This window comes from Mizuhopecten yessoensis, unplaced genomic scaffold (genome assembly GCF_002113885.1).
Source record: "Mizuhopecten yessoensis strain PY_sf001 unplaced genomic scaffold, ASM211388v2 scaffold4701, whole genome shotgun sequence".
Classification (NCBI taxonomy): domain Eukaryota; kingdom Metazoa; phylum Mollusca; class Bivalvia; order Pectinida; family Pectinidae; genus Mizuhopecten; species Mizuhopecten yessoensis.
The window spans coordinates 401,119-423,053 of NW_018405678.1; the positions used below are offsets into that span (position 1 = coordinate 401,119).

The window sequence follows — 21,935 nt, forward strand, 5'->3', positions numbered from 1 at the left end:
TGGATTCGAAGGCATTATTTAACTATTTGAAAGACATCGGTCTATTTTATAGACTCTGATGTCTTTTAACCCACCTTATCATTTTTGACGTTATATATATATCGCATATTCCATATCATCTATTCGTTATCTCTTTTATTATTTTAACTCCCTTTTATTTATTTTTTATTATCTACACATACAATGCGAATACTTTTAAAATGAACCATTTTATCTTATTTTATCTTCGCTATTCACATGTTTGTTAAAAAAGTAAAATAAATAAATAAATCACCATGGCCCTAAATGACCACAGCCGTCGATGGGCCGTTAAACATAAACAAACAAACAAACAAACCCATAGTTCATACATGCTATTTAAATGAAGGTCCCATAGTTAATATATGCTATTTGAATATATGTCCCATAGTTCATGCATGCTATTTGAATGAATGTCCCCAAAGTTAAAACATGCTATTTGAATGAAGGTCCCATGGTTCATACATGCTATTTGAATGAAGATCCCATAGTTCATATATGCTATTTGAATAAATGTCCCATAGTTCATGCATGCTATTTGAATGAATGTCCCCAAAGTTAAAACATGTTATTTGAATAAATGTCCCATAGCTCATACTTGCTATTTGAATGAAGATCCCATAGTTCATACATGCTATTTAAATTTAGGTCCAATTGTTCATACATGCTATTTGAATAAATGTCCAATATTTTATACGTGCTATTTGAATTAATGTCCCCAAAGTTAATACATGTTATTTGAATGAAGGTCCCATAGTTCATACATGCTATTTAAATTTAGGTCCCATTGTTAATACATGCTATTTGAATGAAGGTCACATAGTTAATATATGCTATTTAAATGAAGGTCCCATTGTTCATACGTGCTATTTGAATGAAGGTCCCATAGTTCATACGTGCTATTTGAATGAAGATCTCATAGTTCATACATGCTATTTAAATGAAGGTCCCATTGTTAATATATGCTATTTGAATAAATGTCCCATAGTTTATACGTGCTATTTGAATGAATGTCCCCAAAGTTCTTACGTGCTATTTGAATGAAGGTCCCATAATTCATACATGCTTTTTAAATGAAGGTCCCATAGTTTTTATATGCTATTTAAATACACGACAAAAATACAATCCATTTCGAACGAAACAAGTTGCCCCAATGTTCGAGCTATATAAGTTTCCTGTAAATGTTTCCTCAAAAGTCGTACATGTTTGCAGGGTCAAGGTTTTGATCAGATGCTAACTGTTGTAGAAGGGCGTCGTGTGATCTCTTTCACTGCAACATGGCATGTTGTGCGTTATGATATTTTGCCAAATCCACTTCAATGTTGTACATTTTTTCATTTAGCGTCTTATCGTCTAGCTGGCGCACCAATTCAAAAGCAAACTCCACTGATGCCATGAAAAAAAATAATGAATGATTATTTAGTATCAAAGGTTATTGTTTAAATATAAGAAAGAGGTGGACAAAAAAGATGTGCCGTCCCTGGAATATTCGTCTTGCCTTTTTCTTCAAGTTCAATTAATATAAAAGTACAGCTAAGTACGTAAATACTGTAAACATGTAGATTCGCGTTATTATAAAACATACGGAATTACAAATATTTTTACAAATAAAATTAGCTTTACAATATATAATATAGTATTATATTTTTAATGAGTAGGAAACATCAGTGTTTTAGACGTCTCGTATGAAGACAGCTTGTAACATTAAACGAAATATCTGTATTATCCTAAAGATCTATTGAGATCCTTTGCAATCATATGATATATATTTTACACAGATAACGTATTTGTTCTTAATATAAGCTCATTTCGGTTTTTTATATGAATGCATAGTAAAATGCCTTGACATATGAAAAGGGCGGGATTGATAAGTGTGAAAACTGTATTAATTATGAAATAATGATATACTGTTAGATATAGAATATAAGTTTTTAAATGCCAATTGCGTCTTAGTTTTGTATTATTTACTTACATTCATTGTTCTCCTGTTTGGGCGATTGTAGACGATACAGATTAAGCATAAACTGCTCGTTGCTATTTTTAGACACTCGTTCGTCTCTCTCGTTAATCCCCGAGTGCCTTAGTAAGCTCTTTCGTTGTGCAGGTTTTAACATTTTGGATATTTCTTCCAAAGCTTTTGTAACTAATAAAATAAATAAATAATATATATAATCCAGATGATAAAGTAATCGATTCATGGAGTTTGTAATTCTTACAGCATTTAATAACATACGCAATGCAATAACTTAATCAATAATTAGAGCTTGTTTTCGCACATTCTATTACACGTAAGCACTTCTCACCCTATTTCATATAAGGCATACAACTCCAATAGTAGTATTGCATTTATAATTGGACAAGTCAATATTCCTTCAACATGAAACCTTCCGGTCATTTTTTTTTTCCAACCATAATGATAACAATGAAAAATACATGTATTTGTATAATGAGCAATGTAAGAAACCTTTTATGTTTATTCATACGCTGCATTATAACCCTTTGTACTTAGATCACGAATATGACCTACCTTTATTATGATGAGCATTTTCGGCTTGTACAATGGACATATCTGTGGACATGTCTCCTGTCTGAACCTGTTGTGTTACCATCTTTACACTGACTTGGATGGTTGCGTTCTGTTGGGTTCCGTTACCATCAATATTCAGTCTTGGTGGTTTCCGGTTGTAGCGTATACCTTGAAGACTGGTAATGTCTATGCTGTGCTGAATCCTCAATGCATTTGTCTCCAATTGATTGAGGAGTCTCATTGATTCCTCATGCAGCCTCCACGCATCTCTTTCAGCCTTGCACGCAAGCAGTTCCTTTGCCTCAAGTAGCATTTCAATGGTGTCCATCTCATCGGGAAATTTTGACCTGAACGTTTGAAGGCTATGTTGAAAATACGCCATACAACTCTTGCTAACAAGAGAATCGATTGTTGCAGATTGTCGTTGATTATTCATGAGCGTCAAAAACGCAAGGACAGCTTGATCCCTGCCCTGTTGCATGCTTTTCTCATTTGATTTAGCCAGTCGTAGCTCTTCATTTCTTTTCAGAAGTAAAGACTGTAGTCTCTCTACTTTGGTTCTCGAATATTCTTCATCTGCTAGTAGTTTTGAAATTGCTGCTATCTGCGATATCGTTGTAGGCTTTTCCATTCTTTCACCTGTAAATTTATTATTATATTTTCATATATTTTTCAATCAATCAAGTCATCAGTTTCATTCAAGGCAAAACACAAGTTATTGTACTTAATTCTGAATAGAGAAAGACCATATATGTTTACGCGATGCTATTACACAATTTCTAATTTTGGTGGCGAACACCGACATGAACACCAATCCCATCTATACGATGCCACATGCGACCGTAAATATTTCTAAATCCTTTTAAAGCTTCCCTGTATTTTCCTGTACAAGACACACGCACTGGGTCTGTTAGTAAAATAAAACTGGTTCTCACCATGCCTTGGTTGTTTAAATGTTAAATTAACATCCACGTACCAATTTTAATAGAGTCAAAATATATCGCATTAATGTACAATATTTCATAGATAGATTTAAAGAAATTAATTTACTGCCATATACCATTGGCGAGTTTTAATGAGAAAAAGAATGAGATATTCCACAAATGTAGTAGGTCTTTTCCGTGTCTGCTTCCGCCAAATTGAGAAAAGACTTTTAAAGAGATAATTTCTCTCGGACAAATTGACATTAAATTTTAAATCTGCATCACGGTTTTACCTACCAATCAAGGGTATTTCTTGTTCACCAACGAATATATAGTCAACTTTCATGGATTTCAGCACGCTTCTATCTTCTGGCACGAGGTCATGCAGCGTTTCAATAGCCTCTTCGGGCAGCATAAAGGTGATGACGATGCTGTTTGAAGGTTGAAAGCCCACTAGTGCCACATCTTCGTGCCTTACGCACAGTAATTTTGCCACAACGCTTCCTAAGTTTTCCACTTCTCGTCTGTTAGTCTCGGAACCTCCGATGTGGAACTTCACATGTTTAAACCCATTAACTGAAAGCAATTAGACACTTTTTTAATGTTACTGTTTTTGATTTTCTTAAATGATCTTATTCATTAAAACATGAATTGAATACGCACAGTTTACCAAATTTTAAATCTTTTGCATACCTGGCTTTGACTTCGGCGAGAAGAAATACAATGGTTGTCTCCGACACTCTCTAGCAAACATTACCATTTGCTTGTGTAGATCTTTCCTGCCGATGTGCCATAACATGGCTTGTAAATGTAGGAGATTGTTGCAACTTAAAAAGTCCATATCCATCAGTAACTGAAAGAACATGAGTGGACTATCGGCTTCCTTCAACGCCTTTCGTCCGAAACATCCGGCTTTAATTGAAAACAAAGTTGCTACATTGATCATGAAAAACGTAACATCTCAAATAAAACAAATTTAAGTAAAAGAGCAAGCATGAGTATTTTCGAGCCTGATTGATAAGAAGAATTGATCAAATCATCGCAAGAGAGTAATTCATTCTAGTTTACATTACTTGGCTGTTTTGAAAACACCTACACACCTCTATGCGGGTTAACAATCTATTATTCATTGTATCAAACTGGGAAAAATGGTAAAAGGACTTGACGAAAAAGGTAAGGAAAACATATAGATGAATTAATATTTAACAGCTGAGCAAATTATGTTCCTGTGTCAAAAGTGAACATGTGAATCATTATTATGTCTAAGATTCTGGAATCTTTTAACAGTTATGTTCTGGTTTGTTACTGTACCAGAAAGCCTGCGATAGTGGTCCCAACGAACGGTTGATATTTTATCTTACACGACAATCAATTAGAATCACTTCTGTAATGATATCTAAGATTTGTTGGATGTGTGATATGCTTTCTGTAAGTGTAATGCAATAAGTGTCATATGCTGTGAGTATATGTGATGTTATTTGCGTATATCTTTTGTGCAGTGTATACTTGTTATGGTAATTGTGCATCTTTGATGTGGTGCTTTAATTGTGGTGTGTTTAATGTGTTTAAATTTGTTGTGTTTATATTTGTGTTGTATATGTGATACACTATGTGCCTATGTTACGTGTTGCGTTTAAATGTGCTGTGCTTTATGGAGTGATTTGTGTACATATAATATCTTGTGTGTATATATGATGTGCTTTGTGTCTATGTGAGACTTTGCGTGCGTGCGTGTGCGCGTGCTTACTTTTCTTTGCTGAAAATCGATACTTCTATTCAATTCTATGAAAATGCAATTATAGAAATATTTATTTAATATTAGAACGACTTCTTTAGTAGATAATGGATGAAATTTCATGTGTTTAAATTTGTGGATGAATATTGTTCATGAATATGAATAATGTTACGTCGTTAATTCATCTTTAGCTTTTATGTGCAGTTTAATTTCAGAACGTTTATATTTTTGTGCTGATTATCCGTCAATGTTCATCAAACTAAAAGCAACAATACCGAAATATTTTACATTAATATTGCCTTTGAATTTCGTCCAAACAATGCTACGAATTATGTCAGTAGAAAATGACTTACCTGTACAGTAAAATTTCATTCTTGGCAGGTCTTTTTCTGTAAGTGACTCTGCGATATCATCCAATGTTTTATTAAATTTCCACTGGGGTGATATCAAAGAAGAATCAGCCATGTCCATCTTTGTTTCTAAGTTTATGTAAAAGAGAATGCTCAATTAAAGTTAATATTTTGTTGTCACCCAGGATCTTGTTGTGTAGATTACCTTGACTGTATGAAGGAACTGCTATTGTTAACTGCGGTTTTTTGTTGTTAGTGATTATTTCCAATAACTAAGTGAAGTTTAGTTTTAACAACTCTTATTAAAGTTGTTATTGACACATATGAATTAAACTTTCTGTTACATTCAAATTATTAAACTTGAAAGATATTGTTAAAGATTGTTTCACCATTTTCAATATAAAAAAAAATATGTTATGATTTCTTTTGATTTTTACTATTTCAAAGGATAACGACATCTACGGTTTGTTTATTTACACATATACACGCCTGTGTGTGGGCTTGTTAGAACAAAATGTAGGCCAAATACAAAACTATGAACTGAAACAAACACCAAAACTTTTCATTCCAACTCGTTCATAAACGGATATCTTGCAAATATAATATGTGTATGCATTATTGAGACAGGTGAAAACACAGTTATTACTAGGAAGAGTCTATGTCGTATTCTCACGCTCATGACATGGACATCTGTTATATATTTATATATATATTTATTTGGGTATATAGTCATTGATATTTAAATACACACTTAAATAAATACAATGCATTGCTGTATTCGGAAGTATTTCTATATTAATAATGGCATCCATCTCAACGTTGACATTTCGTAACTGTTATTTGTAGTTAATAGTGGAATGATTGCAAACAATGACTTTGAGTTCAATCTTGTAATTTGCGAGATTCTGATTTTGTGATATAAACTGATAACTTATATATGTGCAATTGACATTGACTTCACTCGCGACATTTAAAAAAATGTCTCACGAAATATTCATCAAATGTTATACTTTTCTTATTAAGCATAATAACACTTTGTAAGTACGTTTAAAAAAACAAGGCTGTAATATACTATAACATTCACTAAAATTCATATTGACAATGATCAAACAATATTACCTGTATTTATTTTTGAACATATATATTGTTAAATTAAAAATGCAGAGTAAAACTTCAAGTAACATTATTCAGTTAATTTCCGCCAGTACCATTTAGAATGCTTTTGATTCGTAATGTGCATTGGTTGTACTGAAGGATAATACAGTTATAATATGTGATGGATACTTTTTTACAATTTCATAACTTTTTTATTCAAAATGATTTATCTCGAAAACGATCTTGCATTTTTTATGCTTTGTGCAATGGAGGCGCTTGAGTGCCTTTTAGACATTTAACTGGATTTTGAAACATTTAAACATTGTTTTAGTATTATTTGAGACCCTAGGCGAGATTCTTGTAAGGTAAACAAAAGTTAAATACGTTTTCTATGATATGGTACAAAAATAAACATCAGTGCCTAAGTAAGATCCCGTCATCTCAGTCGATGGTTAAAACTATGATCCCTTCAAGGCAAAAACCAGAGATAACACTATCTCGCTTAGTTACATATAGTGTATGTATTAGTCTTATCCATGCAAGACTCAGTTACATATTGTGTACGTATAAGTCTTATCCAAGCAAGACTCGGTTACATATAGTGTATGTATAAGTCTTATCCAAGCAAGACTCATTTACACATAGTGTATGTATTAGTCTTATCCATGCAAGCCTCAGTTACATATTGTGTACGTATAAGACTTATCCAAGCAAGACTCGGTTAAATATAGTGTATGGATTAGTCTTATCCAAGCGAGACTCGGGTACATAAAGTGTATGTATTAGTCTTATCCAAGCGAGACTCGGTTGCATATAGTGTATGTTTTAGTCTTAACCAAGCAAGACTCGGTTACATAAAGTGTATGCATTAGTCTTATCCAAGCAAGACTCATTTACACATAGTGTATGTATTAGTCTTATCTAAGCAAGACTCGGTTATATATAGTGTATGTATTAGTCTCATCCAAGCAAGACTCGGTTACATAAAGTGTGTGTATTAGTCTTATCCAAGCGACACTCGGTTACATAAAGTGTATGCATTAGTCTTATCCAAGCAAGACCCGGTTACATATAGGGAATGTATTAGTCTTATCCAAGCGAGACTCGGGTACATAAAGTGTATGTATTAGTCTTATCCAAGGAAGACTCGGTTAAATATAGTGTATGGATTAGTCTTATCCAAGCAAGACCCGGTTACATATAGGGAATGTATTAGTCTTATCCAAGGAAGACTCGGTTAAATATAGTGTATGCATTGGTCTTATTCAAGCAAGACTCAGTTACATATAGTGTATGTTTTAGTCTTATCCAAGCGAGCCTCGGTTACATATAGTGTATGTTTTAGTCTTAACCAAGCAAGACTCGGTTACATATAGGGTATGCATTGGTCTTATCCAAGCAAGACTCAGGTAAATATAGTGTATGTATTAGTCTCATCCAAGCAAGACTCGGTTACCTATAGTGTATGTATTAGTCCTATCCCAGCAAGACTCGGTTACATCAAGTGTATGTATTAGTCTTATCTAAGCAAGACTCGGTTATATATAGTGTACGTATTAGTCTTATCCAAGCAAGACTCGTTTACATATAGTGTATGTATTATTTTTATCCATGCAAGACTCAGTTACATATTGTGTACGTATAAGTCTTATCCAAGCAAGGCTCGGTTACATATAGTGTATGGATTAGTCTTATCCAAGCGAGACTCGGGTACATAAAGTGTATGTATTAGTCTTATCCAAGGAAGACTCGGTTAAATATAGTGTATGGATTAGTCTTATCCAAGCGAGACTCGGGTACATAAAGTGTATGTATTAGTCTTATCTAAGCAAGACTCGGTTATATATAGTGTATGTATTAGTCTTATCTAAGCAAGACTCGGTTATATATAGTGTACGTATTAGTCTTATCCAAGCAAGACTCGTTTACATAAGTGTATGTATTAGTCTTATCTAAGCAAGACTCGGTTATATATAGTGTACGTATTAGTCTTATCCAAGCAAGACGCGGTTACATATAGTGTATGTATAAGTCTTATCCAAGCAAGACTCATTTACACATAGTGTATGTATTAGTCTTATCCAAGCAAGACTCAGTTACATATAGTGTATGTATTAGTCTTATTCAAGCAAAAAAATCTGTGATCGCAAAACTTGTACCTTCATTAGGCTGGTAGTCATTTTTAATCTTTGTTTCCAATTGATTGTCTTCTGTACATTCTCTATCTGTCCCCGGTTCTTTCTTGTCATTTTTTTCATATGGCTTGACCCTTGCTTTGCCCGACGAATGTCCCTTTACTTTAGGCATCTTCAGGTGTTACTGCTTAAACATTTCAAGTTCATTGATTATTATGAATTCCAGTTCGTAAAGTGTATTTAACGAAAGCCTGAATAGTGTTGAATACTACTTGCTTTTGCTAAACCAAGTCAATTTTCAAGTAAAGTAATACAGAAAATATGTCTAAACGTCAGATTTACCTGACCTTATGTACTATAATTCGACCTTAACATTTAAAAACGTAACAATGAAATCACTTTTTAACAATTTCCCTTAATGTATTTAACCGTAAACTGACAAATATTCCAAACAAATATCCACAATTGATTAAATGATTGGTTTTACGTCCGCTTCACTACCGAGTAGTTTGGTTATCCAGAATACCATTAATCACGAAGTATCATATATACTTATATATGTGTTCACAAAGTACTATCTACAAGAGCCCGAGTGTGGCAATGAAATAAACATGAAATAAATCAATAGACGTCATGGGACGTCACGTGCACCGTTACGGGAATGACGTCACGTGCACCGTTACGGGAATCAACAATGCAGTGGATATTTAATTTCGTTATTTTAAAACAATTGACCGGGCATTAATTGATAAAATATGTTTACATGTGTTTAAAATGCTATTTTTAGAACTGATGGAAGTTGCTTTCCTAGGCTATAAAGTAATGTAAACACCTGATTGAGTCGTAAAGAAAAATATTCAAGACGGTCACATACCCCGAGAAGGCCATTAGACCTAGGGTTCACATAAGGACCCTCAGGTTAAACCGTTTAAACAAAGTAAATGCATTGAGCCGATACAACACAGTCACTTATTTTAGAAATAAATTACTTTCTTTCGACATTTTCAAATATTAAAATTCTTTATATCTTATAAGTTCTTAATCAATATCTTAATAGGAAACATAGAAAAAAAGGTACACTGTAAGTTATTAAATATTTAGATTCATAAAAATGAACAAGAAACAAATTTGTACAAGTAAATCATTTTCATTTTATATGTACGTTAATGAATCCACTAAAAAAGGTACAAATTATAACTTTCCATGTAAATACGTATGGGAAACATACCATCCGAACGGTGACGTCAAGCAAAAGAGGGCATCATGTCATTAAGTGCATTTAGTAATCGCCCATGAATGCGAGTATACAAAATAAATGAAAACCATAATACAAAAAAACATTGATTGATAATGATGAAATAGACGCGAAGACAAGAATATTACCAACAATGAAAACAGAATATTATCAAAAATTGGAAAAAGAAATAAACCATGACACAAAGATTGTTGTTTTATGAATGAAGATTACATGATTCCGATTTTTAAGTCAAAATGCAATATCAATTTAGTTTCGCTTTCACCTTGTTTCCAAGAACTCGCGTCACCTGATACACATTATAAGTACGATTAATCCTACGATTAATGTAAAATGCGAAATTGCACTATCTGTCAAGTTTCGCTTTCATTCTGCTTCTGAGAACCCGCGTCACCAGGATCAAAGTTCACACCATGTGTTATCGACATACCGGTGTGTAGGTTATTTAAATGCTGACGACAACAGACGTGATCAGACAGGTGACCTAGATAAGACCATGCTATTTAAGTCAAGTGTTCAAGACAAATAAATACGCATTAAGACTTTGTAATGCAGGTTTCTATATTGACTATTAAATTACTATTTCAACTTAATATTTACTTCGTCATGTATTGTCACGTGTCACGAGGATAAATTTACCAAATATACCTATTATGAATGTTTGTATTAAATGTTTCTTTTACTTTTATGATAATAAATAAATAAAAATCCGTAGAAAATTAATATTTTAAATTTCGATTTAAAAAACCAAATTGAAATCTGGACAGCTAAAATACATTTCAACATACGAACAAATCGAATGATTCTCGTTCAAGTGCTCTAGTGGTAACAGAAAATATGTTATACACATTCAGCATGGGTTTCATATACCTATCAAAACTATACATGTATTATTTTTTATATTTCAACTACCTTTTAAAGGACCTTTCTGCGATGACTATAGAAATAATTATTCAACATCTTTTAACAATGCAATTGACGCTTTAATGAAGTATAGCTTGTAAGGTTGCTATATACTACCTAAAAACCGGAACACAAGACAAAACAAAATCATATAAGAAGCAAAGATAGTAATTAACAAATGATTAATTACACACAAACACCTTCACAAATATAACACTAGGGTATTGTATATATTATACAAGACAAAATATGATTATCATAATCTATTTAATATAATAAAATATTACAGGTTAACGAATGCAGGTTAAATTGTATATATGATTGCGGTCACTTCAAGTTTCGTCCTGGAAAGAATTTCTGTTTAGCTTAATAGGAAGAGTAGCAAGCGGACAGCTTGGATTGGCTTAAACGATCCAAGACGGAAGACTTTACCTTTTTTCTATAACAAATAGTGTCCGTGACCCTCCATGTGGTGTCAAAGAATTGCAACCTAGGTTTAATTGGTGTTCGGGGATTAATGAAAAAAGGGAAGAAAGGGCATTAGCTAATGTGGCAGGTTTTAATTACAGATCGGTTGCCTTCAAGCTTCGCCCAAGAGGGATTGTTTCGATATCCAGTGGAAGCACACTATTCTTGTCTAGCTATATATTTACAAATAAATATCAAAAGTTAGGAACAACAACGAATATTATATTGTTAGTAAAACTGCAATCATCTTCCGAATCCCATGGGTTTAGCTCATTTCCGCTGTGCAGAGAACGGCAGAGTGTCACCCCTGGGATTTCGATGGTGACTACAATATGCGTTCAGTTTCGCCTTCACAGCGTTTTCAGGAAATTGGGTCACCAGGATAAAAATAATAATAGGGTTGGAATGTTCACGTCCTGTCCTACCATTAAATTGGCAATACTAACTTAAGGTCAATGCTATATGATGAAAGGGTGTGATATGACACCACAACCTTGATTAGAAAATCATCTTACCTGCGATAAGGAAATTTAAACATGTAGGTATCCATATATTTGGTGAATTTTTAAATATACGAGAACTGCGCATGCGTTCATACTCTTTAGGGTTAACCCTTACAGTTGCGCTTTCGCAGATTATACATTTTTTATCACGTTATAGAAATTTATGAAATAGTAAATGATTCGGGTGAAATATAAAGGTTTTACACATAATTTTATATTTGAATTTAAATTCTAATCAAACAGTTACCAACTTATCATCTTATTATATAAATCTTCCTTGGCGTTATCTGTAATGGAATCTCAAATGGGTTTGTCAAAGTATTATACTCATGTGTTTGTTTGATTACCAATCATTTATGTACTTTGATGAAGTTATTCTACTTGAGATTTTAAATCGATAGAGGATAAAAGTTAAAGTTTAAATGTAGGTAATATACAATGTAATAAGTACCGAGTTTTGAATCCAAAAAAGTATATTGAAGCATACCTATATTGTGACTTTACCTTCTATACTGAATGTAACTCCCCTAGTACAAGAGGTCGACGTCTCGTTCACACGTTAACAGTTGATCATAGGAGTTCTAATCATAAACTTTAACATTTGAGTTTCACTACTATGGTCTCCGAAACACAGATTTAAGACAATGACCACCATGTATCTTAAATCTGTATTTGAGATCCAACACTGATATCCGGGATGGTATGGCAAGTTTCAATATGGCGGTTGAATCATAATGTAGATTTAGAATGCGCATGTCTATCACGTATCTAACAGCTACTAACCGATGTCACGTCACAATTACTATTTATGAGATCTCAAATTAGAAACCTCTGGAAATTTCTTCATTTGGAGTTTGAAACTTGATGAACGTACATAAAAAAAGGCATTTATATTTTCAACCTCAAAATATATATATCTACATGAGGTCAACTTTTTATCAAAATATAGATTTTCATAATTTGTGTTTTTGATTTATGACTAAAAAAACTGGGGATGGTGAGATGATGGTCAAACTCATTTTTACCTCGTGATAATAATTGTACTGACGTAAGAAAAGAAGCAATTAACTATACGAATTCAACAAATAATCAAGGAAAGTATTTTTGTATTAGTCACTTTCACTTTCGTTTATTTTTCAGAGAAGTGAACTGATGCCATTGCCATTAATAAGCACTTCCTTTTGTGATTATAAAGTCGTCGATAGTACTACATATATATATATATATATTTATATTTGCATGGCATTGTCGCTATATAGCCTCTTTGAAAGCTGTGTCGTTGATGGGACTTTAATTACCATGCATCACGAGACACAATTCTTAGCGTATTAATACAACACTGACCGGAACTACAATATCCAATATAAATAAACATGACGGCTGCTGAAATATCGCTGGGCATTGTGAGATTTGACAATGTCATTGTAAATTTATGTGCAAAATAAAAAATAAAATAAAAAANTCTGTTACACTGCACTGATCAACAGGGGTTCGTTACAAATGTCTGAAATACACATATTCTATAGACCTACTGACACATATGTTACAGACCTACTGATATGAGTCACAGCACACATAAACATTTCAGACATGTGTAACGAACCTGTGCTCCGTCGCAAGATCACTCACTTCAAACGCTATCAGTTTCACGCGTCTCGCAAACACGGTTCCTCAGTTTCTGACGACATGTCAAATAATGAGTCTGTTATAGAATCTACCGACTGTTGTCAGGTTCCCATACAATCAACAAATAAATTCACGCCTGGATTCTTCACAAAATGAGCAAAGAGAAAAGTTCGAATTAACTTCCAAAAATAACTCCGTCGTGGAGGGCAAGGTCGGATTTAAGGTGTTCACTATATTTCTCCATGCGCGAAATTTGTTCCGGGGAAAAGTCGAAACAATTTAAAATCTAACTTTTAGCTCAGAGTTCTATTGATAAACTTAAATCACCCTATAGACATATCATACGCAATTGTTTTGATACTGAATTGTGGAATAAAATTGAAGTGTTTGTTAAAATTTAAAAGTACTACTTTGTTTGCCAATCAGCACACGACAATACGCTGTTCAAACTATTGAACGAAATTGTGTGGACTGTCGATAAGGCGGGCATTATTAACTTTAAATATAAATTATGAGTTAAAAAAGAACATAAGAGGCAGAGAAAACGTAAATATAAGTATTGAACTGTTTTTGTATAGTATTTATGATCTATTTGAATGACACAACTTTGCAAGCAAACAAATCATAAGGCGCTAGCGCGCATTATGTTGTTTGCTTGCAAAGCTGTGTCATTCAAATAGATCATAAATACCATACAAAAACAGTTCAATGCTTAAATAGAGACACATAAGGAGGGTAAGTTGCAGTCAATGGCAGTGTTATCCCAACCAGGTCTTCATGGAATTTTACAAATTCTACACATTTTCTAAAGTGAACCGTTTCAACTTTCCTTTGTCCTACTGATTGTTTCTTCAATTTTTGAACTCTTATTGTATTTTGTAGAAGAAAAAAAAGCCGAAAAATGCACCTATATTCAACAGTAATTATACATCTTAAATTTGTAATTGATTTCGAAACGTTTTTGATACAGACATATAGCTTTTAGCTAATTGCGCATGCTCGTTGCAAAGCCAGTAATTTGTTCCGTGTATGATGTAACGTCACATACATTTACCACAAGGTCTACTAGGAACGTCTTGTTCATTCTAGAATTTTCTCTGTAGTTCTGCATACCAGTCATTCATTGATTTATATTTATTTCAACAACAGTTAATAAATTATATTGCGAAAAAAGAAGAAGAAATTAACTTCACGGTAGTTGTAACTCATGGATTGAAAACTTAAAAATTTACAAAATTTCAGAAGCCAATCAGTTTTCTTTCACTTTTGCTCCAATTTTTGTTTTTTAAGGGTGTTTTTTTGTGACGCAAGTTTACGACTTCGAGTAGAGAGGCAAAAGCAGGCTAAACTTCCTCGCCCGATAAATAGAGTGAACATAAGCACAAACTGTGATTACTTCTGGTAAGGGGCAGTAGAGGGGCAACTAAAGCATAAGGAACAAAACTTTCTAGTTACTAGAGTAAGTGAAAAGTATGTGCTTTGTTATAACTGGTGCATACATAAACAATTCATAATAAGAATATCATAAATAACAGGTCTAGAGCAGCTGTAATGTTCAGTCATCATCAAAGCAAAAGATTTTATTATAATTTATATATATATATCCCATTTAAATGATTTACAATGTACGTGTTCACGTCGGTAAATATGGTTTCAACGTTTTCCCAACCTAAAATGGAATCAATGCTAATGCAAATATAAGTTACTTTGGAAACGAGAAATACAGCATGGAAGAATCGATTTACATAATTTAAAAGATAAAAATCTTTCAACTTTTTATGTTTCAATGTCGATCTGGCCATGATTTCTTATCACATTCACAGAAAATTAACCGAAAGCGAAAATTTGGATCCTCATGTTTATAGTAGCACTTCTACGAGTACTTACCAAAAGATATTAAAGTATGTGCTTATGTTCATTCAAATTATCAGGTGAAGAGGTATAACCTGAATTTGCCTTCCTACGTCTCACTTAAAAATTTCATTCTCTAAAAAAAGACATTTCATGAACATGTTCGGTTGTGATGAGATGACATTTCTTAAAAACATTTGCTTTTCTGATATACAATCAAAAACTGTTTGACTAACCCAAATATAACTACATACTTCATTACTTCTACTTAGTTATCTCGAATATGAACAAGGCTTCTACAAGTAATGTTTTATTTTGGCACTCATCCTCGATATCTAGGGTTTACGCTCACTTTCGCTCTCTGCACCCCTGGAATATGTCATGGCAAAATTGAAGGTTCCTTGTGCGCCACCTTATTCATGAGACAAGAAGGCTAGTTCGATCCTTTGATATACATCAAAATAATCTGGCGGTCACGTAACGGTAAAATTTGACAGGCTTTGAAATCTTCAAAGGACGGGTATCAGCCTAGCGGTTGTTCAGGTTTTTTTACCTAAGACAAATCAAACAGCTATCTTCGTGCCTTCAATTTTGCCATGACATATTCCAGGGTCGCAGAGAGCGTAAGTGAGCGTAACCCATGGAGTATCGAGGATGTTTGGCACTAAGAGCAATGTTATGACTAACGATTTTTGTGAAGCAATAACTCAAGTTGATCTTAATGTCAAAGTCGGGAATCCCTGTAAATCCACTGCATGTGTCTGTGAGCGCTTTTCAGCTTTGTACTTAAAAAAACCCGTATCAGATTCTTTTAAAACAGGATATAAAGAAATATATTTATACATTGTTGCTATCCATATATTTGTTTTATTTTCAAATATACGCATGCGTTCATACTTTTTTGTGCTAATTCTTACAATAGCGCTAGTGCAGATTAAACATTATTCATCACGTTAGAAAAATGTATGTATACTTGAGAATAACTTATGATTCGGATGAAATATAAACATTTAACACATTATAATATATTCAATTTTAAGTTTCAATAATACATAACCCAACAAATCATCTGATTGTAGTTCTTCCTGATGTTATCTTTAATTGAATCTTAAATAGGTCTGTAGAAGTCAATTGAATCAGCAACTTCGTTTGCCCATATGATCTAATTATCAACCTCGTGCGATTTGAAAATTTAAGTGACCAGTTTTGTCACTAACGGTGCAGACTAAATCTACAATTCCCTTATTACATTGAAGAATATTTAGATCATCAATTTCCCCGTTTTGTTGAATTGATATGAATATTTGGCAATGAACATCAATAACATTGTTTAAAATGAAACGATATCGATCAATGAATAGTGTTACAGACTAAAGAGAAAAAACACTGGAACCTTTTTAGATGTAGACAATCCTAGTAGACGTATGTGGAAGTGTTGTGCCGTTACATCAGATAGAGAACACTACAATTGCCCTGTAATGCGCATGCGCACGTATCTTAAGAACAATGTGCCTACGACAAACACGGTTTAATCTAAAATACAAATTTAAAATACATAGGTACTGTTTCATAAATATGCATTGTTTTCATATTTTTTACTGTGCAATTGAACAGTGAGTGGTACATGGGGAAAATGTAAGAGCGAACGAGAAGTATGTTGAATGTGTTAAATTTCATTTATGCCTGGTTGGGAGAATGCACCTTACCCTCTCAAGCAGACTTTAAATACATGTGTTGTACTATCGACGAATAAATATACACAACAGACACTTATCACTGCAGGTAGCGTCATATCAGTTCCCTTCTCTGAATAATACACGAAGGTCAAAGTAAGTATTATGTTAAGACTTACTTACTTGAATTGTAGTTTAAGAAGTCTATTTAATTGTTTCATTCCTTACCTTAACTCAAGTGCAATGATGAAGTATTTCTATCCCAGTTCTTTTGGTCATTATTCAGCAAAACAATTTACTCACCATTTGGATGAAATGTAATTTGAAAACAAATAGAAAAAAAAATGAAAAAGAAATAGATTAAATTTCTAGTTGATTAATTTAGAAAGGTAGAAATTTCCATAGTTAATTTTAGATCTGATTATTTTTGCAGTAGTGACGTAATAATATACGGAAATGCGGTATGTGTGTCAGTCATTATGTACATGCGCATTCCATCAATCACCATATTGAATCTCTCTTACCATATCATTTTGAATACGGGATCTCACATACAGCATTAAGATATATGGTGGTCATATCTTACATCTATACTTCGAAGACCATCGTAATGAAACTCAAATATAATTATGCATTTAAATAGAGCCGGCCTGATCTGCTGTAAGACAGTCTCCTTTACTGGGAGCAGTACTTTGTATATTCACAGTGAAAGGTAAGGTTTCAAACTAGATGTTTTGTTGTATACCTTTTTCCTGATCTAGAACTCTATATCTGTCAACTTTATCCAATTTGTAAATTTATCACAAATACATTCATAAAACGCTTGCTTTTCATATCTCATATTCCGTCTTTGCATATTGCAGAGTTATCTTCTCCTGTGAGCAGGTATTGATTGTTACGTCATTGGTATGTGAGAGTAACGTCATCAATGTTTGAGAAAACGACGTAATTTTCTCACACAAACCAATGACGTAACAATCAATACCTGATCACAAGAGAAGATAACTCTGCAATACGCAAAGACGGAATAGCCGACTCCACGTCGTTTCAAGTTCCATCGACATATTTTCAAAATAGATATATACGATAAGAAAATGATTCAATTATTCAGTTTTATTTAAATGAAGATCGGGTAAACTTTATTTTATTTCATTTGTTTATTTTCAGGCCAATTATAATACTATTATAAGTAGAAAATCTGTAATCTCATCAATCACTACTCGACTCTCATATATTGTATACGCATGCGCGAATTTGCACACTGAAATAATTAAATATCTGTATGTCTACGTGTGATATTCAAACATGATTTTATGATTTTTAGTAATGTTTATTTCAGTCTTTGGTTTCGTACGTTACAAGTACTAGTACCTATAAATACCATTAGTGGTATTTATTTTCTTACAAAATAGTCTTGTGTGTTATTTCACAAAATCGAAATTATTCCTTTCATTTTATTTTCAAATTTGAACACTCGGGAAATATGTTATATCTGCACAAAGTTTTTGAAACAACAACATCCATTTAGATCCAGGAGGCTCGATCGACGGCCTCGTCACATTCCGTGACAGGAGTCATGCTGACAAATAACATACATGTACAAATCATAAATATTGCGACTTTTAGAGTTATATGATTTTCAAAGTGTTTATTGTTTTGATTTTTATAGCCCTAACATATTTTTTGATATTAAAATTTAGATAAAATTTCTGACTAATTTAGAGTGCCTTATGTATAAGACAGGTGACCTGCCATTTGATCCAGATTTTGTACCTTGTCTACATCTTGGGTATAATAAGCAGGATGTGAGTATGGTTGTAAAAACCAAAAGATTTGAAGGGGGAATACAGAAGGAAGAGAGACTTCTTGATCAAGAAAACCGAACACATGTAGCTAAGGCCCTCCTTGAACTTTCAGATATACATAACAGTGATGACAGTTTTGATATCAGTACATTCACAGAATCTACATCAGCAGATCTAGAGTCTATGTTGTCTCCTCATATAGGTATGTTTATGACGTGATGGTACCATACGGGTATTGTTCATGCTTATTCAATGATTTTCATTATAATGTGTACTTATTTTAATGTTGGAATAGGGATGACAAAAAATTTGGTTCACGAAACTGAATTAACAAAGATTATTTACACATCAAACTATTCTCAGATGTAACAAGATACATATGTATACAGTACTCTAGCATGCTTCTGTGATTAGTAACTGTCTTCGTGTACTAATGTTGTACAAATATATGTATGCAGTATTGATATGTGTATGTATAATATTAACCATGCTCAATGGAAATGATTCCTTAACTTTTAAGCTCATGCAGATGTATTTGTGTGTTTGCAGATATCCATGATACATGTCTAAAAAAACCAGAGTTAAAGTTAGAGAATAAGCAACTTCAGCAAGAACTGGCATGGTTGCAGACAGAAAGAACAATCAAGTCGAATTTGGAGTTAAGACTACTGAAAACAATGACAGTCGTGTTTCATTCTTCACTGGTTAACCATCCTTTTCTGTGTTTTCTTGGTTAATTACTTTTCTTGTGTCTGTGCTTCCAAAATCACAGTGTTTAGATCCAAGAAATGTACTGTTATTGATTTTAATGAAAGTCAAGGGAATTTTTTTTAATCAAGACCTCCTCCCACTCCTCCCCCTGTCCCCTATAAAAGGCCGATACATATGTTAAATGAACATAGGAGGGCAGTGAGGACTACAAAAAGGACGTGTTCCCGTGGACCGCAGTAGCTGTGGACAGCCTATCCGCATCTAAGGAGCTGTCCGACCTTAGAGCGTGACCTGGATGGGCAGGACTTTTGAATCTCCGAGGGCCCAGTAAGCTGGCGCTTACCCCCTCAAGACGACCGAACACAGACTTCGTCAGTGAAGTGTAGTCTATAAACCCATCAACCAACCAACCAAGTTAAATGAACAGTGTGTACATTAGATGGTGGAGAGACAGCTCGCGTCAGAATGGTTGGTTCCGTTTATGTTTCCAATTCGGAACACTGGAGATCCTATTACCAGAAAGTGTTGGAGGGAGAGATCCCTAGGTCTCGGATTGATGTAAATACTGACATGGGTGACGAGAAGTCCGCGCGGGACAGTGAAGTTATTCAAATTACACCGGTGACTGCTGCTTTGGAAAGAACAAAATCAGAATGGAAACGTCAAAAGAAATCCCGTGTTCCGATGATACAGACAGACAGATCGTGGTATAATTAAGCGAAGATTAAGAAAAAAAGAACAATATAAAGAACGAAACCATATGTCTGACATATATATTCAAAATATGTGAAAAAAAAACAAAAAAAAAAACCCCGATTATTTAGCTATATAATTGTGATGAGTTGGCTATACCGCACACAGATTAGTAGCATAAACAGTTATGAGAGTTACACTTGGCAGTGTGAATCCATGCGCGAAACTGTTCTCTGTGGTATACAATTACAAAAGGGGTTTCCCCTGTTGGAAATTCCCACAGCCGAATGAACTTCATTCACAGCGTCGCGAGTGATCAGCAAAATACAATTCTACCGGGTCTATATGTAAAATGGATCTATTCAGCTTATGGATACGCGTATTAGATGTAACGGATTTGTAGGAGAGTGAACTACTCGAGGAAGGTCTCATTTCAAGACCCCGTTTGTGGAAAGGGATGCACACCCCGATTCAGATCGTCCCGATACCATACCGCGGGTGGTAGATGACTCTCGGTAATGTAAATATGTCCATGTTAGGCTTTATGTTGTACGGTTGAACACGGGATTGGTCTATGACCCGCGTCCGTTCTATTTGCAGAGACAATTAATACACTTGCATTATTATTGTCTTGATTTATTTTTTCATATATCACAAAACAGTCTTTTCGTTTTTATTTTAAGCATCCGGGTAGGTTCTAGAATAGAGTGCGTCCGTGTATGTTAGTACACCTTTGGACAAGATCGCTAATCACATCGCTTCTATGCACCTTTCCGTAAGAACCAAAGGACTCCTGAAGAGCTCTAATGTTCGGGTTAATTTTCACTCTCTGGCTTCATTCATCATTTTATACTATATGTATGTTTATACCATTTGAAAAATAAAAGTTGGAAGCGGGTAAATCCGTACAGAACCGTGTACGTTCATACACCTTTTCCGGAAAGTTCGTACACCACATAAGCATGGTTATTTCTGTTACATCAGACGATATAAACTCGTTATATTGACGTAATAAATGTATATTTTAAAAGTTAACGATAATTGATAACATCAGAGTGATCTAGACTCGTTAATAACAATAAAAATGTTAACTATCGATCGCTGAGTAGGCCTTATCGTTGAATTTGTTCACGATACTCGATACACGTTGGATATCTGGCTCATTTGTTATGCCCTGATAGAAGCCACGCGGCAAACGACAGGAGACGTATACAATGCAAGTCAGCCAAGAAAACTTTTGTTACTAATTTCTCGAATAAGTGTAAGCAAGGATATAGACTAGTCTCCTAGTATATTTCTTATCCGAGGCTGTGCCTATTAGTCAAAATGTGTTGAGCCTGTTACATATAGTGTACATTACTTTTTTATGTGTAGTTGTCCGACTAAACAAAACTGAAATGTTTATTGAAGTTCCACTTTCGAATGTGTGCACACACTTTCGAGAACCGATGTAATTCTATAGCTTGATTGGAAGACTGGTTCTTCTCCTTCAATTTAAGACCATGTATGCTCAAATCCACCAAATACCGCCGATGTTACAGCAGTTAGAAACTAAAAAAAAAGTTTTTTCGCCATGGACGAGTTCAATACATTTCTATTTTAAGTGTATTAGTATTTTTTCTCAGTCACGACAGGTGCCTATATAGCTAGCTGTGACAAACACA

The 21,935-nt window shown here is 33.8% G+C and overlaps 2 protein-coding genes across 3 annotated transcripts in view; one reads left to right on the forward strand and one right to left on the reverse strand.

Annotated features, from left to right (window-relative positions):
- Positions 1–280: 280 nt before the first annotated feature.
- LOC110449610 lies at positions 281–12,633 on the reverse strand. Its single transcript, XM_021496576.1, has 8 exons — positions 12,417–12,633; positions 8,808–8,967; positions 5,557–5,682; positions 4,162–4,380; positions 3,766–4,044; positions 2,546–3,184; positions 1,991–2,161; positions 281–1,404 (listed from the first exon to the last, which is right to left on the reverse strand). The coding sequence occupies exons 2-8, from the start codon at positions 8,953–8,955 to the stop codon at positions 1,286–1,288; spliced, it is 1,701 nt and encodes a 566-aa protein (XP_021352251.1). The 5' UTR covers positions 8,956–8,967; positions 12,417–12,633; the 3' UTR covers positions 281–1,285.
- A 7,856-nt stretch (positions 12,634–20,489) lies between these two features.
- The window catches only part of LOC110449612 (cyclic nucleotide-gated olfactory channel-like), a 35,328-nt gene continuing 33,882 nt past the window's right edge, over positions 20,490–21,935 (forward strand). Inside the window, exon 1 of one of the 2 annotated variants that reach the window (XM_021496579.1) lies at positions 20,490–20,791. The gene's annotated coding sequence lies outside the window, so the exon portion shown is untranslated. The remainder of the gene's footprint in view (positions 20,792–21,935) is intronic. The other variant, XM_021496578.1, reaches the window with a different exon arrangement.

What these genes read in the sequence shown, in the direction of transcription:
- LOC110449610 (XM_021496576.1), bottom strand. Translation starts at nt 8,955, where the DNA reads ATGCCTAAAGTAAAGGGACATTCGTCGGGCAAAGCAAGGGTCAAGCCA. An exon ending in CTCGCCGAAGTCAAAGCCAG is followed by an intron (nt 4,045 to 4,161) that starts GTATGCAAAAGA and finishes AATTGCTTTCAG; the next exon opens with TTAATGGGTTTAAACATGTG. An exon ending in AAATGCTCATCATAATAAAG is followed by an intron (nt 2,162 to 2,545) that starts GTAGGTCATATT and finishes TTATTTTATTAG; the next exon opens with TTACAAAAGCTTTGGAAGAA.